Genomic DNA, 22,484 nt, shown 5'->3' with positions numbered 1-22,484 from the left:
AATAATATAAAATAAATCATTTTAAATATTTAATTTTTAGATTGTTCTAAAAAAATTTAAGAAATTACCCATTTTATATATTAAAAGCCATTTCTATCTAACATTTATGACTCAAAATTGTTGATAAAATTAATTTTTACAAACCATTATACGTCAATTTTGTAAATGATGTCACATAAATATTCCTTTTTTTTCAGGTATTTTGTATAGTTTAACCTAATTAAATTATCTGGATACAATCGTAATTAAATTATATGAATATTTTGTATAGTTTAACTTAATAGCAATTACGAGGGTAATATTTTATTTCATTTTCTAAGATTTATCTATAAAAACTGTGATTAAATGAAAAAATATGCATTTTAAATATATTAGGAGGTTTATAATTGCACAAAAATAGCATTACAAATACAACAAAATTATAAGACATTTAAAAATACAGATATAATTTATGTCATCTATTGAAATTTCTTATCAGAAATTGTTTTTCCTTCCAGAATTATAAATAGCCATAATAATAACTGATTTTACAAGTCACTTACAAATGGCTGTTGACAAAAATTCTGGGGAAAAACAATTCTTATCCCTTAATTTCCTATTTTTTTGACAATAAACAATGAAATATTTACACTCTTTTAACAACAAAATAATATGCAGTGGAAGAACAAGAACTAGACTTCCACATGGATGATGCTAATACTGGCTTTGGTAGGAGCCCTTATCATGCTACTCTGAACAAATGCTATCATCTGCAACAAAACAAAATATGTCCATCAAATGGAACAAACAATGTTTGCAAAAGGGGCAAGACATAATCCATTTTGCATATAATAGAAATAAGTTCATGTTTAATTCATCCTTTTAATCCTTATCATTCTAGAAGTAGAGTATAATTCTTTTAGTTTAGTTGAATCTCCTAAGCATTATCATCGATATCACCACTTCTATACGTTAGCAACTTCTTGCATAACATGTTTTCTTTATTAGTAAGAAAAACTAGTTATGGGTTAACGCTCTATCGTCAAAATGTAACATGAAAAAGGTAACACTATATCGTCGATTCAACCTAACAAAAACTAGGAAGGAGTGGATTGCAAAGATTAGGCTTTTTGAAATGATAAAGTAGAACGATATAGAAAATTGCTAAGAGTAAGCACGTCATTTTTTCGTCACATCCAAAGAAGGTCAACATATGCTAAGAGTAAGGACGTTTTGGACAATTTAGCCCTGTGATAAAAGGAAGGACCATTTAGAAAATTGTTGTTAAGACTAGTCAAACCAAACTCAGATCATGAAACTTGAATACAAATTTAAACTAAAATCCATCTAGCAGGGCAGCCATAGGCATCAGTTAATGGAGTGGATAAAAGATTCTTACCGCAGAAGATCCAGCACACATGATGCTAAATCCAGGGAAATTAAATGGAGCGTTTTCAGAGAGAAACAAAGCTGAAAACACCACAACTCTGTTAGTGTTGTCATCTCTGGCTATTGCATTGCACAATGTAAAGCAAATTTAAGCAACTTACCAGTTAAAGGAGAGAAAACCAATGGAGAAACAACATTGGCAAATGAAGATATGCCTGAAATGCATCCTTGAGCCATACCCTGGTAATCAGTCAAATCCAGGAATATTGTTATGCTAAGAACAAAAGTCAAGTCAGAATGTGATTCTAAAAAAAAATGGTTACAAATGTTGATTTTGGTTACAACAAAAGTCATATTTTGCTAAAATATGATTACATATTTTGATTTTTCAATTGATTTCTTATTAGCTATTTCCGTTTTCATAGAAGGTTTTAAAAAGCCAAAGTTAAGTTGTATTTGAAAGCATGTGACATGTCAATCAATTAGAGTTTTGGAGAGCTGATGCTATTAGTTCAATCCATTTTAAACCACCAAAACCAGCTAGAGTTTCTTCTTTTGTTTCTCTCTACCTAAACACAAAGGCAGGCTCTTTTTTGAAGTTGGGGTAGATGTATAATGATATAGTTATTTATTTTTATTCAGCAGATCCGTTTGGTTAAGTTGTTAGTTCAACTAATAACTAAGAATTTGTTTGTTCAACTAATAACTAAGAATTTGTTTGTTCAACTAATAACTTAGAATTTAGCGGTCAATTCCACTGTCATGTAAAGACCACAAATAGTGAGGTTATATTTGGTATTTTTGACAGATCAATGAATCAGAATATTAGCTAGTTTCTCTCTAAATGAAATTATAAAATAGCCAGTCAACTGCTCAGAGATTATTGATAATGTTGATAGTGCTCTTGAAAACTAACCTGCTCGCTTGCACCAAATTGTTTTGACACTATGCTTCGCAGCTGTGGATTAGAAATGTGAAATAAATTAAGTTCAATCAAATTATCAATTGAGAATAAACCCTAAATGCTAAAGAAATTTGACACTCACGCAAGGCTGCCAGAAAACGAACAAAACGGAAAACATTGTAGCAACATAGGCAACCTGATTGATGACAGCAAAATTAGTCATTTCATGACATGATGCAATTTATGGAGAAGAACGGAATTTCAAATCAGTACAGAAACTTATAAAATAATGAACCAAAATTATTAAAAAGAATTAAGCTGCATTGCCCATTTATTTGCAAAGACGTACCCAGTCAGCCAAAGCAATGCTATGAAGAAGCATCTGCATTCAAAACCCAATAAAAAAAATTCAAGCATCCATGAATTGAGTCATTTTCAAATTCTTAACGTGAGATTGAACGATTAGAATAACATTCACAACTATTAAGTTTAGAAGCAAGAAGAACGTTAGAGAGCTTACATGAACGCAGTTGAAAAAGAGCCCAACTGAGAGCAGCGTTTCCTCTCCTAGAGCAGGAACCAAGATGGGCATCAAAAGTAGCTGAAATTATTCATTTAATGGTAAGAACACACGTGGAACCACGTCGGATAATTCACCAGTAGGTTGAAAATTTTAAGCTCAGGCAGATAATTTAGGCTACTACTTCTTCTTTTTAACATATTCTAAACAGATAACAGAGGAAGATTAACATCGAAAGAAATGCAGACACAGACTAAAATAAAATAGTATGACATGCCTGTGAAAAAGTCGAAGCAGCCCCAGAAATCATCAGCAAATCAGCAAACTTATCCTTGTTAAAGTGAAATCTGGCTTTTAAATAGTACTGCAGGTGGGGAATCAAACACAGGTCAGCATATCAATTGTCCAAGACAAGCTACTCAATTGAAATTCATTAGGCACGAACAGAAGTTTGCAATCTGAGAAAGATGAGGTTGATGACCAACGACTAACACTTTTCTATTTAAAGTAAACCAAACAAGTCTAATTAAATTATAGCTAACAGTTTTCCCAAGCAAAATTGAGATCAACGAGATGCATTTCAGCTACCGGTCAAAAATTGAAAAAAGCTGGCCCAGATTAGATCCTTGGACCAAAAGACTAACCAGTATTGAAGCATGAAGACCAACATCAGCGAGATTGCCAAAAAATGCAACGATGGCTGCTTGTTTTGTCGTGCTGCAAACAATGAATAAGAGAAAGAAGATTGAAAATTTAAGAATAAACTCATCATCTTCCCGTAGAGCAAACAATTTGATCCAAACTCCATGACTATGAGATTACTCAGAAACGAGAGTGTAACTTGAACTCCTATATATTCTAATCCATCAATGGATACATTACTAATTAACTTGACCTCGTGAAATCAAATAATGTGATAATTAACATACGCTGACTCCATGCTGCTATGTGTTTTCCAAATGAGTTTGAAGTTCATTAATATTAGAATTAATTTTACTTAGAAACTAATTTCAAGCTTCAAGGCACAAATGGAAATCAAATTCAAAAATCGGATCAAATTAACACATACCTAGTCTTCAACAGTGCAAAAAGGTCCTTCACTGAAGGAAATGCGGTAATAACCTTTTCTTTTCTGGGCGAAACTGGATCCAAAGAAACAGATTCTACATTCTCCCCGGACACTAGCGGAGCAGAGAGATTGCAATCGGCGATAGAATCAGTAAGGAAAAGCCTCATATACACTACCGCAGCAGCCGCTACGGAAGCCGCTACCTATTCGAGTAGACAAGCAGTTCAACACAGAGTACAAACGAAATTTCAGAGAAAGAAAACCGAGAGTACCTGAAAAGTGGATGAAATGGAGAGAAAACGAGCACAGAGAGTCCCGCAAACGAAAGCAGAAGATCCAACGGCCGATAGCAATCCGAACGCAGAAGCTCGCTGGTGTGCCGGTACATTGTCGGCCTGTAGTTGCAGAGATAAACCCAAAGTGATGAGTGAACGGCCATGGCGTCGAATGTTCAGGGTGCCAGCGTTAAAGCTGCCAAATGACTGCTGGAACGATCACGAGAATGGCGGGGGATTTTTATTCGTCCTAATTTTAAGTTTATATTAAATACATTCCCTAATTTTTCTTTTAAAAAGTTTTTTAAGTTTTTTAATAATCATGATTTTTTTTTTTAATTTATGAATATTCAAAATTGATAATCTAACTATTTATTAAATATTAAATTTTATTTTAAATAGTATATGTCAATTATATTGTTCAAATCCTATTTTAATTGTTATAATTTAATCATATTTTATTCTCGTAATAATTATTAGTATTAAAAAAATTGTATTAATAATTTTAAGAATCATAATAAAAACTTTAATTCAAGATTTTTTCAAATTTTTAATTTTGGCATTAAAAAATAAAGTTCGGACTGCCAATAGGATTATAAATGATTAATTTTGACTAGCTTTGAACACGTTTTAGACATTTTGAAGACACGTTTATCGAACAATCTTTATAAAAGTTTAAATTAAAAAGGAAAAGGCAAACTAAATCTGCCGATGTGGGAGAAAATCTTACCGCATAAGCGATGGCCAAGCACTGAACGCTCCCTTCACAAACCGTACTCGTCACACACTTCAACACAAAATAAACGTAGAACAAATGCCTCGACCTACCATACCCCAGAATCCCTGCAATCATACAACATTAAATTTACCCTAATCTCTTAAACCGATTTAACCAAAACAAAAGATCAAGATCTAAAAGCGTGGTCATCGAGCAACACGAACCGAGGGGAAGGATAGTGAGAATCATGGGAATAGTGAGGAGAGTCTTCCTCCCGAGCCTATCCGAGAGGTTACCAAGCAATGGCATCATAATAAACGCACCAAGCCCCGTCACCTAAATACCTCAAAAACTAATCAAATTTATACTGCAATACAAAACTATAAGTCATGTTGTAAGAAACTTACGACTTGTTGAAACCCAGTAAAGTAAATGGCCACGGAACACTCGTCTCGACCGGGACAGAGAGCCGACATGGTGACATCGGTAATAGCCGGAATGACCATCGTGGTTGCGAAAGTGTATAGAAACCCCATCATCAACAAATGGGTTAGCTTCGAAAACCCTTCCATTTTTCTTCTTCTTCTCTGTGAGCCAACCGGAAGTTGAAAGCTTGGAGATAAAGGCCACTCCCCCACTATAAGTAACGCCTAATTAATTATTGTTTATTGCGTACAACACCCACATATATAATGGGCTAACCATAAAAGTTAACAACAATATCAAATAGTTTCTTCCAAGTTTCAATTTTGACAAAAATAAATAAATAATAATAAAATAATTAATTAATTAATATAAAATTAAAAATTAAAAATTAAACATAATTTAATTTTTAATTTTGTATTTACTCAAGAGTAAATACATAATTTATTAGACACAAAATTAAAAATATTAAAAGTTTAAGAATCTATCCGATAAAGTCAGAATAGTCATTTTGATATTAAATAATTAATTAGTCACAAAATTGAAAATTTCATGCAAATTATAAAGAAAATTATTTGAGGGGCACGAATCAACATGGTAGAAAATTTAAAATTTCAATTAATTAAGACATTATTCAATTATTTTAAAAGTTATATATATTTGAATTTTGGTTCCAGTGAAAAGGAAAGTTAGACGGTTAACACATTCCAGTTAAACGAGCCTAATTTTAATTGTTTTGTTTCGAAACAAACCATGGGACAGTTCGCCCTATTCAGATAATCATGACCAAGAAACACTGGATTCTTTTTTGGATAGGCCTTGAAATGAGAAGGAAGGCTGGAATACCAACAAACGTCAATTATTGAATTCATCCGACCCGATAGTATCCCATTTTTTGAACGTTTAGTGTCAAAGTCATTGAATGGGTAAGTCGCCAATCCCGTGATGCATGCACGTATTTTAAATAAAGTTTATATTTTTATTTTAAAAGAGGGATTAAAATTTTTATTATAAATATTAAATTATATATATATATATATGAAATTTTGATGATACAAAGAATGGTAACCATTCATGATTTAATTCATGAAATCGATAAAAGTAATAAACTTTCAGTTAAAACGAAATGATGGGAAATTGAATCTATGTGTTCAATAAAACAATGAGTAAAGAGAAAGTGAAAAATACCATTTATTCTATTTCCATTTATAAACTTTTAATATGTAATTTTAATTAAATTAATTGTTTAATTGTTTTACGTAAATGCGTATTAACAATATTGGCATGATATATAAATATATAAATATTATAATATTTATCCAATCATACAGTCTAATTTAATAGATAAATTTGATACATATTATATTTATAAAAAAAAAAAAATATATATATATATATATATATTGTCTTTTCTTTTATTTTTATTTTTTATTTTAATTATTATTTAACTGAAAAAAAAAAGGGGAAAATGATGGATGAGTGGCTTCTAAGTCCCTCTGCCCCTTTCTGCTTCACATTGGATTCATTGAGGAGCCGTGCAAGTAACGTTTTTTTTTATTAAAAAATGTTCCATTATAAATTTAATTTTAAAAATTTAAATATATGTATATTTGTAAATTATTTTTTAATTAATGGAATTAATTAAAAAAAAAAAGTGAAAGTTTAATTTTTAAAATTTTGAATTAATTAAAAATTTAGGAACAAAAAAAATAAGAAATTAAAAAATTGGACTAAATTTTATAATTTAAAAAATTGTTATAAATACCATGTTTACCCTTCCGATTCTCCCTTTTCCCTGTTCTTGCGAACTCTTCCCTTTCTTCGTGTGTCAGCTGAATCCTCAAGTTTACGCGCCTTCAAAGACGCTTGATCCTGTTCCTTCCAGCTTATCTCTATCAATCGTCCCTCCCCTCAATCTTCTTCGCCTGGCTGCTTCGAGGTTTGTTCGTGAATTTTCATTTTCCTTTGAGATTCTGTTGTGTTAGGGTTGCTGAAATCACGATTAGATTATTTTTGTGTTATTGTTCGCTATATCTCTCTCACTGTTCCCAAATGTTGTTCCAGAGTCATCTATCATAGATTAATTAGCATTGAATGTACATGTTCTTCCAGCATGAGAATGGATTGAGGATTTGATGATTGTAATTGCTGTTTTGTTTATTACTTATGCACATTTGTGAAAAACTGGCGTTTATCACTTTATTCTAGGCTGAGTACGGTGGATTTGACCTATGGAAGCTGCAATTCCTTCTCGAAACTCTTTGCAATTCTTCACTTGGTAGTAGTTATTGATTAACAGCCGTATATTGTATTTTAGCGCTATCACATACTGCCAGAGGCTTGATTAATGACATATAATGAATTTTAATATTCTTTCCATGATCTTGAAGAAGGAAAAGACTTATAGCTATAACATTCTTGGTTGTTGGACGAATTTCTAAAAGTTGTAATAGTACGAGTAACGTTTGTGACATTTTGAGAATTAAGAGAGAGGTTAACATAAACATGTTTTGGATCTACAATAATGCTGGCATGATTTTGTTTGTAAATGTTAATCACAGTCCTTTTTCTTTAGCAAACCTGAATCCATTTTTGCATTTCTTCTAAAGCCAGTTGCATTGATTCCATGATATATTTAATTTTGCACGATAATCTCAGTAACTTTAGCACCAGCTCTAGATCAAGATTCTGGTCAAAATTGATGCTCTAATACCAATTGATAGGACTCTGATCTCGCAATAGAAATTGACAGAAAATAACACTGAAATTGCATTGCGATGTAAGAAGGAAAATTACAATACTGAACCCCAAGCACTTGTAATGGCTTGGACTCTCCCATTGACCTTTTAGACTATGCTATGGATATCTTTTTGGATTATAAAAAATCTTCTACTGACTTGAAGTGTCAATTTATTTGACTAAAATGGTTTGGTTTGTGCTATGCAACAAAATGGAATTTCATATGTATTATGATATCCATGGGGCTTTTGTTTTGACTTCATGTGCCATTTATCGTTCATAGAGTTTATATAAACTATTTTTAATACACTTTTTCAATCCAGTTTTCTTTGATGGTAGTAATTTATCATACCTGCTCTCTCACTCTTCTTAATTTCCCATGATGTTTTCATTGGTACTTTGTAGGAATTGGTAAGGCTATAAGCATATTGTCCACAATCATGATAGGGAGTTGATTGAGATTGCTGCACATAGACCCGGTCCTTAGAAAATCATTCGGCATTGCGCCTTCGAGCGCGAAAGGAAATATTTAAATTATCCAGTTGACCTCTGCTGTGGAGGAGAGATGAGCATGAGGTTGGTAGAAAAATGTGTTAAGCTGTCAACTCACAAGAACTTTCTGGCTTGCAATAAAATTGGTTATCGCCCTAGAGCTCTGCATAATGGTCCAGACACCATTGATGAACTCTTAGACAGACATGTGGTAAAGAAAGAAAAGTCCTTTGACGACGATGAAGAAGAATTGATAACTCAGCGACGCCTCACCAGCACTCGACGTGAGGCTCTAAGTCTCTACAGGGACATTCTCCGTGCAACTCGATTCTTTATGTGGCCAGATTCTCGAGGTGTCTTGTGGCGAGATGTTCTCAGGCAGAATGCACGGAAGGAGTTTGAGGACGCCCGCTTTGAGACTGATCCAGAAATTGTGACCAGACTTCTCATTGGTGGGCGTGATGCAGTGCAGTCGGCTCTTGACAAGCTTGCTGAGAAGCAGAGGCAGGAGATTGATAAGAAACAAAGTGGTCGAGATCGACCCTGATATCTTATATGTTGAATGTATTAAGATTGCTGCACTTCTCACCCTTTTTTTTAATTTGGAAAACATTAGAATTCTTCTTTACAAGTTCACTACGCCCAGAGAGGGAAGCAAATTTTCTTACATGTTCACTTAGAATATTATAGGTTTGTTCTCCTCCCCATCCCCAACCAACCAATGTAACACATCACAATCCACTCCCCTTCGGGGCCCAGCATCTTCGCTGACACTCTTTCCTTCCTCCAATCGATGTGGGACCGCCCCTAAATCCACCCCCCTTTAGACCCAGTGTCCTTACTGGCACACTGCCTCGTGTCTACCCCCTTTCAGGGAACAACGAGAAGGCTGACACATCGTCTGGTGTCTGGCTTTGATACCATTTGTAACGACCCAGATCTACCGCTAGCAGATATTGTCCTCTTTAGGCTTTCCCTTGCGGGCTTCCCCTCAATCGTGTCTACCCCCTTTCAGGGAACAACGAGAAGGCTGACACATCGTCTGGTGTCTGGCTTTGATACCATTTGTAACGACCCAGATCTACCGCTAGCAGATATTGTCCTCTTTAGGCTTTCCCTTGCGGGCTTCCCCTCAATCGTGTCTACCCCCTTTCAGGGAACAACGAGAAGGCTGACACATCGTCTGGTGTCTGGCTTTGATACCATTTGTAACGACCCAGATCTACCGCTAGCAGATATTGTCCTCTTTAGGCTTTCCCTTGCGGGCTTCCCCTCAAGGCTTTAAAACGCGTATGCTAGGGGAAGGTTTTCACACCCTTATAAATGGTGGTTTGTTCTCCTCCCCAACCAATGTGGGACATCACAATCCACCCTTTACACACCCTTATAAATGGTGGTTTGTTCTCCTCCCCAACCAATGTGGGACATCATCACAGATACAATGTCTTAACTATTTGAGTTGCATCAAACTATTACTTGATCCTCTAGTACGCAAGTTTAGTCACCCTCTAAAGAGAAAGAATAGTATGAACAAGTATAAGAATATTTAGGAAGTACCCTTACTTGGATGACTATAACCATTCAACTGAAATCGTTCATCGATAGAACTTTCATAAATTATAGACTACTTCTCTTTCAAGACCCTCACAACTAACTTGTCCGAGCTTGAGCTTACTTTGACATGCTATTTAAATCATTATGAACATATGAGGTGTGATCCTGTAACTTGATACAGTATTAGAGGTTAGTTGACGACTCTCTATCAACTATAATTATGAATGAAGGAGCGACCCTATGAAAAATAAATGCAATCAAAATACATTCAACTATCATTATTTCACCGGGTTAATATTAATTAATATAGTTCTCCAAATTTTCCGAACAACCCATGTGGAAATAACCAAAATAACAAAATATAATGAAGTCAACTATAACTTAAAACGAGCATCAACCGAGCAGCTCAGTTAGCTAAACTTAACCGATTAAAATTTTTAAATTTTCATTCAAACTAATAATAATAATAATAATAAATAAATAAATAAATAAAGTGGGTTAGTTTGAGAATTTTGAACTTGTTATTTATGGTCATTGAATGAGGTAGTTGATATTGCAGAATATTGTTTGGGCTTTTGAGCTGCAAAATAAATTATGACATAAAATGTTGATTGTATAATACAATATAATAACTTGATTGTAACCCAAATCTGCCAACCTACTCTTTTAATGAAACAGCAAATAATAATAATAATAATAATAATAATAATAATAATTAAAAAATTTAAGGTCCATTGCTATCCATCTTCAATTATTTCATCTTTATTTATCAAAATTCTTAAAAATTTATATATATATATTAGAATTAAAAATTTAAAAAATTGGATTAGTACACGTTGTGGTTCACCTTCTATGGCTAGAAACAGTGAGGCCATGGTGGCACTGACCAGCTCTTCACCGTCGGCATTAAATTTGAAGAACCAAACCCACAAAGGCCCTCAACATAGCTACACATATAAATATCATCCCAAAATTAAAGGCCCTAAGCTTCACAAAATGCCTCCTCCTTCACTGAATTTCATGTTTTTTCTGTCTCTACTGCTCCTTTTGCATCTCCGTCCTGCAATTCCTGCTATAACGATCCCTCCCGGGTACTCGGTTCCCGCCGTCTTCGTCTTCGGCGACTCGATCGTCGATACGGGCAACAACAATAATGTCATTACTCAAGCTAAGTGTAACTACCCGCCCTACGGTAGGGATTTCTCTGATGGACGCCCGACCGGCCGATTCTCTAACGGCAGGGTTCCCTCTGACCTAGTAGGTATAAACAATTTGCTTTTGAATATACGTATAACGTAATTGTAGAAACCGAACGAAGAGTTTGAATTCCTTTTTTCGTTTTTGTTAGCTGATGCCCTCGGTATCAAAGAACTCTTGCCACCATATGCCGACCCAAATCTTCAACCCGAAGAGCTAATTACTGGCGTCAACTTTGCTTCTGGTGGAGCTGGATTCGACCCTCTGACCTCTCAAACAGCCGTATATATCTATATATATATATATATAAACTCATCTCACTTTTTTTCTATTAAAAATCACTAAATTACTTATGGTAATTTGAAAGTTTATGAAAATTTTAACGCGGTTTAATCCATTTAATCGACTACTTGTCACTATCGCGGTAACTTTTTGTCAATGATCCACCAAGGATAAAATTAATTTAAGGTAAATTCAAATGAAATTTTTTTGAAATTTCAGCCAGCGATATCACTTGAGGATCAATTAGCAAATTTCAGAGCATACAAGAAGAAGCTAGAAGGGGTTGTAGGAGAAGAAAGAGCAAAGTTCATAATAGTCAATAGCCTTTACCTTGTGGTGGCTGGCAGCAATGACATAGCCAACACCTTTTATCTTGCAAGAATAAGACAACTTCACTTCACCATTGATTCCTATACTGATTTCATGGCTCGATCCGCTTCCGCTTTCGTCGAGGTAGTAAACCCTAAACCCGAACTCCGAGCTTAACCCACTGTTCCATTACACGTTTAGTTTCGTAAACTTTCACGTCTGTGTCTATTTAGTGCTTCAATTCTATAAACAGGGTTATTAAACTTTCGTGTTTTTCTCCTGCAAAGGAACTGTATGCAGCTGGTGCACGAAGAATTGGCTTCTTCTCGACTCCACCGCTCGGATGCGTACCGTCGCAGAGAACTTTGGCGGGCGGGATTCAAAGGGCGTGTGTGAATCAGTATAATAATGCTGCAAAGCTTTTCAACGGGAAGTTGCATTCTACTCTGGATCACCTTCAAACTATACTCCCGGATAGTAGAGTGGTTTACGTGGATATTTACAACCCTTTACTTGATGTCATCCTAAACTACGTTAAATATGGTATGTTCACCTTCAAATACAGTATACTGACACTGACTTAATTCTAGGTCACTGTCATATCCTACCGTATTTCGACTCGGAGCTAACTAATTGGCTAACGATTTTCAGGATTCGAAGTTGCAGATAGAGGGTGTTGTGGAAGCGGGTTAATTGAGGTGACGTTTTTGTGCAATAAGTTCGTGAAGACTTGCCCCGATAGCACCAAGTACGTGTTTTGGGATAGCTTTCATCCCACGCAAACAACTTACACCCTCCTTGTTGCTCCTATCATCCAAAGATATATTTCTCGCTTTCTATAGTTCTAATTGATTTAACAGTAAACAATGTCACAATAATTTTCTCGAAATTTTAATAAACTCAACATTAAGTTACACGTACATCTCCCTAATAGTATTGTGAGACTAACGACAATACGTAACGAGCCGAGATGGATAATATGTACTAGCGGTGGGCTTAAGTTGTTACAAATAGTATCAGAGCAAGACTTCAGGTCACATTTTAAAACCGTGAGGCTAACGACGATACTTTCATAAATATATATATTTTAATATAAAGTTTATAAAAATAATGAGATTAAATACATTTGAAAATATAGAATAAGTCGTTTTAATTTACATATTTAGTAATTTTGGTTAAAAGAAAATGACATACTTTTTCGTGAAAATAATTTAATTAATTATTGTAATAAGAATATTAGGATAAATCAAGTAAAATAATTGTGATTAATTAATGATAAATGTTTTTACCCCAAATAAAGAATTAATTAGATAATTTTATTTATAAAAAAGAGGAAATTAATGAGTTATAACTACTTGTAGTTGATGTAATTTATAATGGCCAGCTTTATTTATTTAAATCTATATTTAATTGAGTATCAATTATGAAATTTAGTTGGTAGATAAATATTTATTTGCCTATTTTTTTTTCTTTTAATTTCAATTATTAAACCTTGTATTTAAAAAATAAATCTAACACAAATTTTAATTTGCGAGTCTCGACATGGTGGGACCCACTTTGAACAGGTCGAACAATGAGGAGGGAACGATTTATTTTCTACTCCTTGTGTCGCCTAGTCTTTACGGAAAACCTAAAAAATATTAGAAAATTCTGATAAATATTTAATGTTGAAAATTCCCGTTATTTTCATATATAATGATATTTTAACTAAAAATTTGAATTATTTTTTATTTAAATTATAAAGAAATATTTTTAATGAATAATTTTGATAATATTTTTTGTTGCAATTTTTTTTTTTTAATATTTTTTTTTTAAAGGAGGAAAGGGAAAAGTCATACTATTTGACCATCTTTTACCATTTTTACTCTAATTTTGAAATGATTTTGAAATGATTTGACGATGTTCTAAATTCTTAATTACTGAATAGATGCGAGTTGAAATTCACTGAGAAATTGGCGCCGATCTTTCAATTTCAGAGCTTCAACTCGAATTCCATTGTTTGAAGATCGAAAAGGAAACCCTAGACTAGAAATCTGGTCGGTCCAAGCAACTGTTCTTCAGGTTCCTCAAATATGGAGCTTGTTGTCGACAAATTAAAAGGTTTTGGGACTGCAACTCAGAGTTTCTTTGATGGCTTAGTTCATCGCCGCGAGAAATCATCTCGCCGCAGTCCGGTAATGGTTTTTATTTTTGTATGTAATATCGTAATGTGTTTCTTCACGTCTGAATATTGGCGGTTCTGGTTGTTCCTATGATGCTGGTTTTAGTTTCCAGTTCATTTCCTGTTGTGTTTTGGACATGGAGACTTCGATTTTAGTGGCTCGTTTCTGTAGGAAGTTTTAATGTCCAAAACTTGATGGCTATGTGTTAACATTGTTGAATATTGCCCTATGGCTATCCTTCTTGATGAACCTCTTGGCTTGAATTTTAATGAATGTTCTCTATTTGGCTTTGGAAATTGATACGATTGTGTAAATGACTACTGAGTGGTTAATGAGAAATTATTTGTGGGATGCCCGAGAGAGGAATACTTTGAATTTGTATCGAGTAGTTATCAAGGGTGTGCTGATTTTGGATATACATTGTGAGATCCCACATCAGTTTGAGAGGAGAACGAAAAATTTCTTATAAGGTTGTGGAAACCTCTCCGGGGAAGCCCCGAAGAGAAGACTCTTAGAGGACAATATCTACTAGCGGTGGGCTTGGATTGTTACAAATGGTATTAGAGCTAGGCACCGAGTGGTGTGTCAGTGAGGACGTTGGCCCCCAAGGGGGTGGATTGTGAGATCCCATATCGGTTTGAGAGGAGAACGAACCATTTCTTATAAGGGTGTGGAAACCTCTCCCTAATAGACGCGTTTTAAAACCTTGAGGAGAAGTTCAGAAGGGAAAGCCTAACGAGGACATGATCAAGGCATGCTTATGAATATCATCTAAAATGAATTCTCGTTTTCTCTTACCAGTGATTTGATTTCTTTTCAAGTTGTCCATTTCAATCACAAAGTTCTGCAACTTGATGATTTCATTGGTACCACAAATTTGTATGGCATGGTAATTAAAAGTTCTTGCTGGTTCATTATTTCAGATTGAAATCATGAAGCGGCTACAAAGGGAAGCATTTTCTGATATAATGAGAATCAGGGACAGACAAGACAAGGTAGAGAAGATTTTATCCTTTTACAATACACAGAGGAGTAGTCCATTCCAAGAAAACGCCACCCATGTAAAGGGCGAGGTTCATATGGTGGGTGCATTGCTATTGATGAGTGTTATTGATAATCATAGCTTCAATGCACTTCGTAGAGCAGGGATCTCAACAGGAATTCACTCGAGATTGACTTTTGAAACAACTGTAAGAGAGAGTGATTCTCTTGTCGCAGAGTTTGTAGCGAATCAGAAAGCCATGGTGGATTCTGGTGTCGATTCTGGACGTGAACTTACTCTATCTAAAGTTCTTTATAAGGCCAATGTGAGAGATTGGATGTCTGCAATTGTTGTCCCTGTTGGAGCTCGATGTCGGGATGTTGCTGTACTTGCAAATCCTTCTCATCAGGTATATTTAGTTTATGCTTATGAAGTTCTATATGAGTTGATTGGACTAGTATGTAATTTCGTGTGATGTTCTTAGGTTGCGGTGATTCTGAAGTAGTTAAGATGAAGTAAACCATCCCATTAAATGCGTTATAACCAGATTTTAGGGGAATGTGTTCAAATAGTATGATGATTTCCTATGTAAGATATTGAAGTGTTAGAAGCTTTCTAACAACCAAATGTTATAGAGTCGAGCAATTGTCTCGTGTGATTAGTTGAAGTTCGCACAAACTGGTTTGAACACTCACAAGTATAAGATATAGCGAGTGGATTGGCTTCTATTTTTAGCTTGACACGGGATGAGTTATTCGGGTAGGTGTACTTTCCCCGATACAATTGTTAGGAGCTTTCATGTAAAAGTTGTTTCATGGACATAAAGAGAGAGAGGGTGTAACGACCCAAGTCCACTGCTAGCAGATATTGTCCTCTTTGAGCTTTTTTTTTCGGACTTCCCCTATGCTAGGAAGAGGTTTCCACGCCCTTACAAAAAAATGTTTCGTTCTCCTCTCCAACCAATGCGGAATCTCACAGAGTGTGTGAAATGGGTTATGTTTATGTGAGATATATTATATGATTCTCTTGTAATCTTCGTCCTCGCTACCAATATGTTAATTATTTGGTGCTACTTTTGTCTGTGTAATACTTTCCCGGAGCCCTGTTATCATGTATGCATATAATATCATATGTTTGTGGATGCTCCCCGGTATATTTTACTAAGAACGCGTTATCACGTTATTGATTTGGTTTATAATTTATGAAGTTAATCTGAGAATGGTGCTTCTATGTGGTAGGAAAAGGGTCTTACTGATATTTCATCATATGGACCACCCCTTTTGGATCAGCCTAACGGTGGTGCCATTGGTTTAACGGTCAGAAAATCCAATGTCACAGCTTCCATAGCTCAATTCATTTCCACAGAGAGAAACCAGCCAAGTTTAGATCGGATTCAACATGACCTTGGCACTTTTGGGCAACTGGTATGTCAACTTCCAAGAGCAACAAAACTCTCGCTTCTAGGTCTTCTCGAAGTACCGAAACCATCTAATCTCAACCTTGGAGCTCTTACGATTCCAGTCTGTCTGAAGACTCGACATGAATCTCCCGAAACAGTCGAGGCACCCGACCCCGGGAAAGCTATTTCAAGGAGATCCATTGCTTTACTTCTGGAGTCGGAACTCGACGAAGCAACCAGAATTGGAGGTTGGGTTGAGCTGAACCAATCAAATCCAAAACAAATACAATGGGCTGTATCAATGTCTGATAAGAACAACAACAACAACAACGAAGATGCATTAGGGTGGGGAATGAGTTTAAGTGGAATTGTTGGCGGCCCACAAGAAAGTGATCAGTTTAAGGCTGAATCTTATGTGACATTGAATATGAACAAGCGATTCAAGTTAAAGCCAGGGATTGCATATGTGACAGACGGCAATGCCAAGGCGATGGCTCTCCTTGTTAGCTCTAATTGGTCTCTCTGAATTATGTGATTTGGTATATTGTTATAACAAATTGGCTGAATCTGAGGGCCATTCGGCAGATGTTCTTCATACAAAATATATGGTAAAGTATTGAATTTGGCTGCATTTGTTGTTCCCAATTATGGTATTCTTTTTACTTTTGAAATTTGACTAAAAATATTCGAATTTTTCTTTCAAACAGACGCAGATATCGATGAAAAAAAAGCATTCGTTTCTTGAGAATGAAGATCGAAGAACGTTTTTGTAATTGTTAAATTACATTTTTAGTCCTAAAATTTTGATTTTTGTTCTTAATTTTGTTTGTGAACTTATAAATTTTTAAATTTTTTGTCAAATAAAAGTTTTAGAACTAAATATGTCAAGCTATTTATTTTGTTCATGCACTTATAATTTTTTAATTTTAAATATTTTTAAAATTTTATCGTATATAAAATTATTATTATTATTATTTATTTTTTTTTTGGTGAAAAATAAAAGTTTTCTATAAAGGGGAGTGGGTTATCATCGGTGGATTTTAATCTTAAGAGACGTGTTTGTGGTCAGATTACTCTCTTCGTTTCGCAACGCAGCGCCTCGGTCTGGGTTTGAGACCTCATCGAATCTTCCAGAAAGCGAAATACGGCACCATGTCTTCAGGCAGGAAGATCACGTTGAAGAGTTCCGATGGCGAGATCTTTGAGGTCGACGAAGCTGTGGCCTTGGAGTCACAGACGATCAAGCACATGATTGAAGACGATTGCGCCGATAGTGGAATCCCTCTCCCTAACGTCAACAGCAAGATCTTGTCTAAGGTTATCGAGTACTGCAAGAAGCATGTCGAGTCCCCCAAGCCGGAGGATCGTACTGGCTCCGTCGACGATGACCTCAAGACTTGGGACAGCGAATTCGTCAAAGTCGACCAAGCCACCTTGTTCGATCTCATTCTGGTTTGTCCATTCTACTTTCTTCAAGTTTTCTTGATTTTTTTTTTTTTTTTTTTTTTTTTTTTTTTTTTTTTTTTTTTTTTTTTTTTTTNTTTTTTTTTTTTTTTTTTTTTTTGCTCTTTGTATCTATGCCCTTCGATTGCGTTTGTAACCGGTTATTTGCTCCTTTTTTGTGGTTAAATTTGGGGTCTAGGGTTTCAGTGCCTCTTAGATTTGGGGTAAGGTTCTTTCGGTTCTAGCATCGATACTTATTCTACGTTTGCATAGAGCGTTTTCTGTTTTGGTCTGATGCCTGAATGAGATATCACAAATTGTTAAATGGGATGATATGAAATTACTGAAACGTGAATGCCTTCTGCAGAAATATATGATCTATTTAGTTAGGGGGGAATGCCTCCTGGAGTCGATAGGGGAGCCCATTTGTTGATTTACAAGGGCATTGTGTGGAAGGTTTATACATATTTGTCATTGGGAAGCCTTGATATATCAAACGTTTGGCTGCAACCTTTGTTAGGAATTATACCCTCGAATCATGCGCGATGTTTCTTGTTTATCGTATGATGAAATTCTAGAACTACCAGCAATAGCCACACGAGTATTCCTAATACCATTCTACTTGTTTATCATGTTCAATCCAATCTTTGAATTAATTCTGCTTTTGATCCTTCCTAATAAGGTATTTTTTGAAACTAGTATTATCTTGAATCCACCTAAATCCTTTTGGGTTGTAAGAATTGTTTATGTTTTAGATGTTTAATGAGTTCCCATTGAACCACTCCACCTGCTCTACATGTATGGACTGGTTAGGTCTTATAAATTAGTTGTGAGCGGACATGGGTGAAGGAAGGATGTTATATTCATTAGAACTCTTGCTTGAATCATTTGAAGGTCCCCCAAATACCATCACCGTGACTTCTTCTTTTTCCTTCACATCTTTGCAGGCTGCAAACTATCTCAACATCAAAAGCTTGCTAGATTTGACATGTCAGACAGTGGCTGACATGATCAAGGGGAAGACTCCTGAGGAGATCCGCAAGACATTTAACATCAAGAACGACTTTACGCCCGAGGAAGAGGAGGAGGTTCGTAGGGAGAACCAGTGGGCCTTTGAATAGAAAAGAAATAAAGGAGTGAAACTCTGATATGATGGTACTTTTCTCTTGTCGCATGGTAATGTATGATGCTTGTTCTGTGTGTTATGTTAAACTCTGTGATGTTCGTTGGGTGTTGAGACTATATTCTACAATCGTGTTATCTTATCTTTCATCCAACTTACCTGACTTCAGCATCTTTTCTTTAACATAAACATGAACCCGTGATTGCTGCTTCATGAAAGGTTTCATTACACATTACTTTCCAGTTTGAATTAGTATGGAATCACAGGTTTTAGGTGGATGATTATTCACTGTCAGATATGGATTCTGGCTTTGTTGGTCGAGGGAAGAATGATTTCTGTCTTGAAGTGCATAATTACTTCATATTTTGTTGGTCTGTTAGTTAGAGGAATTTGCATTGACACTTACTCTTGGGTCCATGAAAACCCATAGCTCTGCTCAAAACCCCATTAAACTTCAAATCAACGAGCTTATCCAAAAGATTTATAGCGTCTGCAATGTCTACAACATAATAAACATAGAATCATTAGACGTCATATTCATTCATGCTGTAATCGACCCTTTTGTCGGACCAATGAGCCAATGAAATTCAAAGCATTGTGCATACAAATTAGGGTTTTATCGGAGTCGATGATGGTCATTCGATTGCGGAAGCCATAGGTCTATAGCTTGAAATGGTGAGTGGCGGCAACCTGACGACCGACATGGGCTTTGGTGCTCAATAGCTTCTGAATCACAATGGAGTGAAGAGACGTCTCAGCCGCCGCGTGGTTCTTCAGATTCTGAACTTTCCTTCTTTCTCGTCGCGTTGTCCACTCCGACAACCTCGCACCGCCGTCACCAGCTTCCCATCATTGGAAATCTGCGATAAATTGGCGCTAAAAGAACTCAATGCCAATTTCTTGGAAGGGTTTAGGACAAAAAACCTTTGATTTAAAACTCTCAACCTATTTCTCGATGCAAAATATCATTTTTGGTCTGTAATGTTGTCAGTAGATGAGCCACAACCCTTTAAAAAAGAACTAGAAGAAAAAGTTATTCCAAATAGACTCTAATAAATCTGGCTTATTTTGCGATGATTTGGTTAGCTCTAATGAAACAATCACGAAAGTGTATTCGAAGCAACACAAGAAGAACGTTGTTGTCATTGACAATAGCTAGGTGGACTTCTCGGGAGATGATGGATTCGAGATTAGGGGACAAATGGTCGTAGTAGTAGTAGCTCAAGGCATTGAAAGGAGTGATAGTTTTGGGTACATATATGCATAGTCAAGTAGTATATAATTTATAGAAGAGTAACAAAGCCATTGAAATTACAAAGTGACCTTAAAAATGTAAGGAAAAAAAAAAAAACTAAGTGTTGAAGCCATTAAGTAATTTGCTTAGGCTTCTTATTACTTTGCTGCCACAAATTCAAACGCCCATGGATCGTCTCTTCAGGTGGCGGGCTGCTGCCGTAGATTGAAAAAAACCACTCGGCACGCCTCTGCCTCTCCAATCGCCGGCGTGGTGCTCAGCTGAATTGGACCTTGCTTCCAAATGTCTGGCCGAACCGCCAGCTTGAAGGCACAACATTATTGAACACTCGGGTCTGGCCATCGCTAGTGGTGATCTTGAACGACAAAGATTGGCCATTCAGATAGGAATTGGACTGCCAATTGGCGCCCCAATTCCTCGACATTGGCGTCCAATTGCCGGATTTGGATCCTTTAATGGATACCGATTGGATGGATCCAGCCCCTCCCACGTTGCTTATCAAAACTAGCTCAAAATAGTCTCGTCCATTCACGGTGAACCTCACGCCTCCTTTCTTCATGCATGGAACTCTGCCATTAAGAAACTAAACTCGTTAAAATTTTAAGTTTAAGAACGTTAGAAATGACCCACTATCCAAATATGTCAAAATAAATAAAGGGAGTAAAAAAACAATTTAAGGGGAGAGATTCTTTCGTTCCTAAATTTTCTCCTCAAGTTAAGAACAGACTCAAAGGGGTGGACATGAGGCGATCTGCCAACAAGGACACTAGCCCTGAAGTACGGTGAATTTGGTGGGTCCCACATCGATTGGAGAAAGGGACGAGTGCCAACGAAGACACGGGCCACAAAGGGCTGGATTGTGAGATCCATATTAGTGGTGAGGAGAACGAAACACCCTTTTAAAAAGGTATGTAAACCTCTACTAGCAGACCGGTTTTAAAAATATTAAGGGAAAATATGAAAGTACAATGTCGGTCAGCGGTGGACTTAACGTTACAAAAGATACCTTTGGAAGAGGACGGGGATGATTCCGCCTCTGTAAATGCCAATCTTCTGCCAAGCAGGCTGAGCCATGTCGAAGTGCTTAAGCGGAGGATTACACCAACCGCCATTGTTGTTGGGCAGAGCATAGTTAGGCGGGCAGAAATTGGTCGCCGTCACGGTCACCGACGCCCCTTTAATGCACCACCGTGGATCCGTCTTGTAATCACAAATGATCTTGAAGCATTGACCGCACGATGCACCGTCGTTAAACAGCGCCGTACTCAGCGCCGCCGTTCTCGTCCCATAACCCGTCTGGTACAAGTTCCCATACCCACAAGCTCCGCCTGCAACCACCAATAACAATATAAATTCACATAAACCAAAAAAACAGAGACACTAACCAAAATGAAATTTTTTTACTTACCCATTGTCCCTGAGGCGTCGCTGTCGCCGTAGAAGGTGGCGTGGGCGGGGTTCCATCCCGACGGCGCAAAAGCATTGCCGGAAAAGAAGAAGAAATCGGAGAGAGCAAGAGAGAAAGCGAAGATCAAAGGAAGTTTCGCCATTAATTCCGGTGAAATGAAAAGCAGAGAGAGGTGTTATGGAAATCAGAAGCACCGCCGTCTTAAATAACAAGGAATCCAACAACCTCACATGTGAGCTCTGCAGCTGCAAGCAAATTGTTGTTTTTTTTTTTTTTTTTAATTTAAATTATCCCTTAATTTTTTTTTATAAATATTTTCAATTATAATCTTTGAACGATTCAAGAACTTTAGATCAATGTGTTTTCTTTTAAAAGAATAATAAAATTATTAAATTATTATTATTATAAAAATTAAAAAATAATAATACAATCAATCCCACGTTCTGTAAGCTCTTCATGGCCAAACCCACATGGCTTCACCGGAGAGGAGACGTGAATAAATCAAACTCCAACTCACTATTTATTATTATTATTATTATTATTATTATTTTGTTAAATTTATATAAATTTTCATTTTAGTCCTTAAATTCATTAAATAAAAAGTTGTATTTCTATACATAAATAAATAAATAAATATATATATATATTTATTGAGATGGAACAAAACATTCTTAGGCCAAAGTGGACAATATCTATTGTCGGTGGAATTGGACTCTTACAAATGGTATCAGAACCAGACATCGAGCGGTGTACGAGACCAAGAGGGATGAATTGTGAGGTCCTATATCAATTGGAGAGGGGAACGAAATCTTCAGGGTGTGAAAACTTTTCTGTAACGACTCAGATCCTCAGATCCACTATT

General features: G+C 35.9%; 6 protein-coding genes across 7 annotated transcripts; 4 read left to right on the top strand and 2 right to left on the bottom strand.

The window, feature by feature from the left end:
* Positions 1-424: 424 nt before the first annotated feature.
* LOC111805071 (hippocampus abundant transcript 1 protein) lies at positions 425-5,484 on the bottom strand. 2 transcript variants are annotated; one of them, XM_023689943.1, is made up of 14 exons: positions 5,262-5,484; positions 5,079-5,190; positions 4,867-4,979; positions 4,134-4,343; positions 3,862-4,064; positions 3,437-3,509; positions 3,070-3,156; positions 2,793-2,873; positions 2,622-2,654; positions 2,415-2,468; positions 2,285-2,326; positions 1,530-1,608; positions 1,379-1,449; positions 425-749 (listed from the first exon to the last, which is right to left on the bottom strand). In XM_023689943.1, exons 1-14 carry the CDS (start codon positions 5,424-5,426, stop codon positions 672-674), a joined length of 1,401 nt encoding a protein of 466 aa, XP_023545711.1. In that variant the 5' UTR covers positions 5,427-5,484; the 3' UTR covers positions 425-671. The 2 variants fall into 2 exon arrangements, with proteins under 2 accessions (XP_023545711.1, XP_023545712.1); XM_023689944.1 differs by having other exon boundaries at positions 4,134-4,256.
* A 1,576-nt stretch (positions 5,485-7,060) lies between these two features.
* On the top strand, positions 7,061-9,175 carry LOC111804691. Its single transcript, XM_023689444.1, has 2 exons — positions 7,061-7,216; positions 8,422-9,175. Exon 2 carries the CDS (start codon positions 8,582-8,584, stop codon positions 9,053-9,055), a length of 474 nt encoding a protein of 157 aa, XP_023545212.1. The 5' UTR covers positions 7,061-7,216; positions 8,422-8,581; the 3' UTR covers positions 9,056-9,175.
* A 1,752-nt stretch (positions 9,176-10,927) lies between these two features.
* LOC111804690 (GDSL esterase/lipase EXL3-like) lies at positions 10,928-12,766 on the top strand. The gene is made up of 5 exons (XM_023689443.1): positions 10,928-11,323; positions 11,411-11,541; positions 11,761-11,994; positions 12,138-12,393; positions 12,502-12,766. Exons 1-5 carry the CDS (start codon positions 10,936-10,938, stop codon positions 12,690-12,692), a joined length of 1,200 nt encoding a protein of 399 aa, XP_023545211.1. The 5' UTR covers positions 10,928-10,935; the 3' UTR covers positions 12,693-12,766.
* A 1,027-nt stretch (positions 12,767-13,793) lies between these two features.
* On the top strand, positions 13,794-17,024 carry LOC111805008. The gene is made up of 3 exons (XM_023689864.1): positions 13,794-14,024; positions 14,936-15,403; positions 16,233-17,024. Exons 1-3 carry the CDS (start codon positions 13,923-13,925, stop codon positions 16,917-16,919), a joined length of 1,257 nt encoding a protein of 418 aa, XP_023545632.1. The 5' UTR covers positions 13,794-13,922; the 3' UTR covers positions 16,920-17,024.
* Positions 17,025-17,416: 392 nt separating this feature from the next.
* LOC111805910 (SKP1-like protein 1B) lies at positions 17,417-19,172 on the top strand. The gene is made up of 2 exons (XM_023691200.1): positions 17,417-17,845; positions 18,784-19,172. The coding sequence occupies exons 1-2, from the start codon at positions 17,546-17,548 to the stop codon at positions 18,955-18,957; spliced, it is 474 nt and encodes a 157-aa protein (XP_023546968.1). The 5' UTR covers positions 17,417-17,545; the 3' UTR covers positions 18,958-19,172.
* Positions 19,173-20,220: 1,048 nt separating this feature from the next.
* LOC111805773 (expansin-A11-like) lies at positions 20,221-21,832 on the bottom strand. Its single transcript, XM_023690995.1, has 3 exons — positions 21,623-21,832; positions 21,221-21,542; positions 20,221-20,783 (listed from the first exon to the last, which is right to left on the bottom strand). Exons 1-3 carry the CDS (start codon positions 21,762-21,764, stop codon positions 20,471-20,473), a joined length of 777 nt encoding a protein of 258 aa, XP_023546763.1. The 5' UTR covers positions 21,765-21,832; the 3' UTR covers positions 20,221-20,470.
* Between the last annotated feature and the right edge of the window lie 652 nt (positions 21,833-22,484).

This window comes from Cucurbita pepo, chromosome LG11 (assembly GCF_002806865.2).
Source record: "Cucurbita pepo subsp. pepo cultivar mu-cu-16 chromosome LG11, ASM280686v2, whole genome shotgun sequence".
NCBI lineage: Eukaryota > Viridiplantae > Streptophyta > Magnoliopsida > Cucurbitales > Cucurbitaceae > Cucurbita > Cucurbita pepo.
This window is presented reverse-complemented; position numbering and strand designations above follow the sequence as displayed.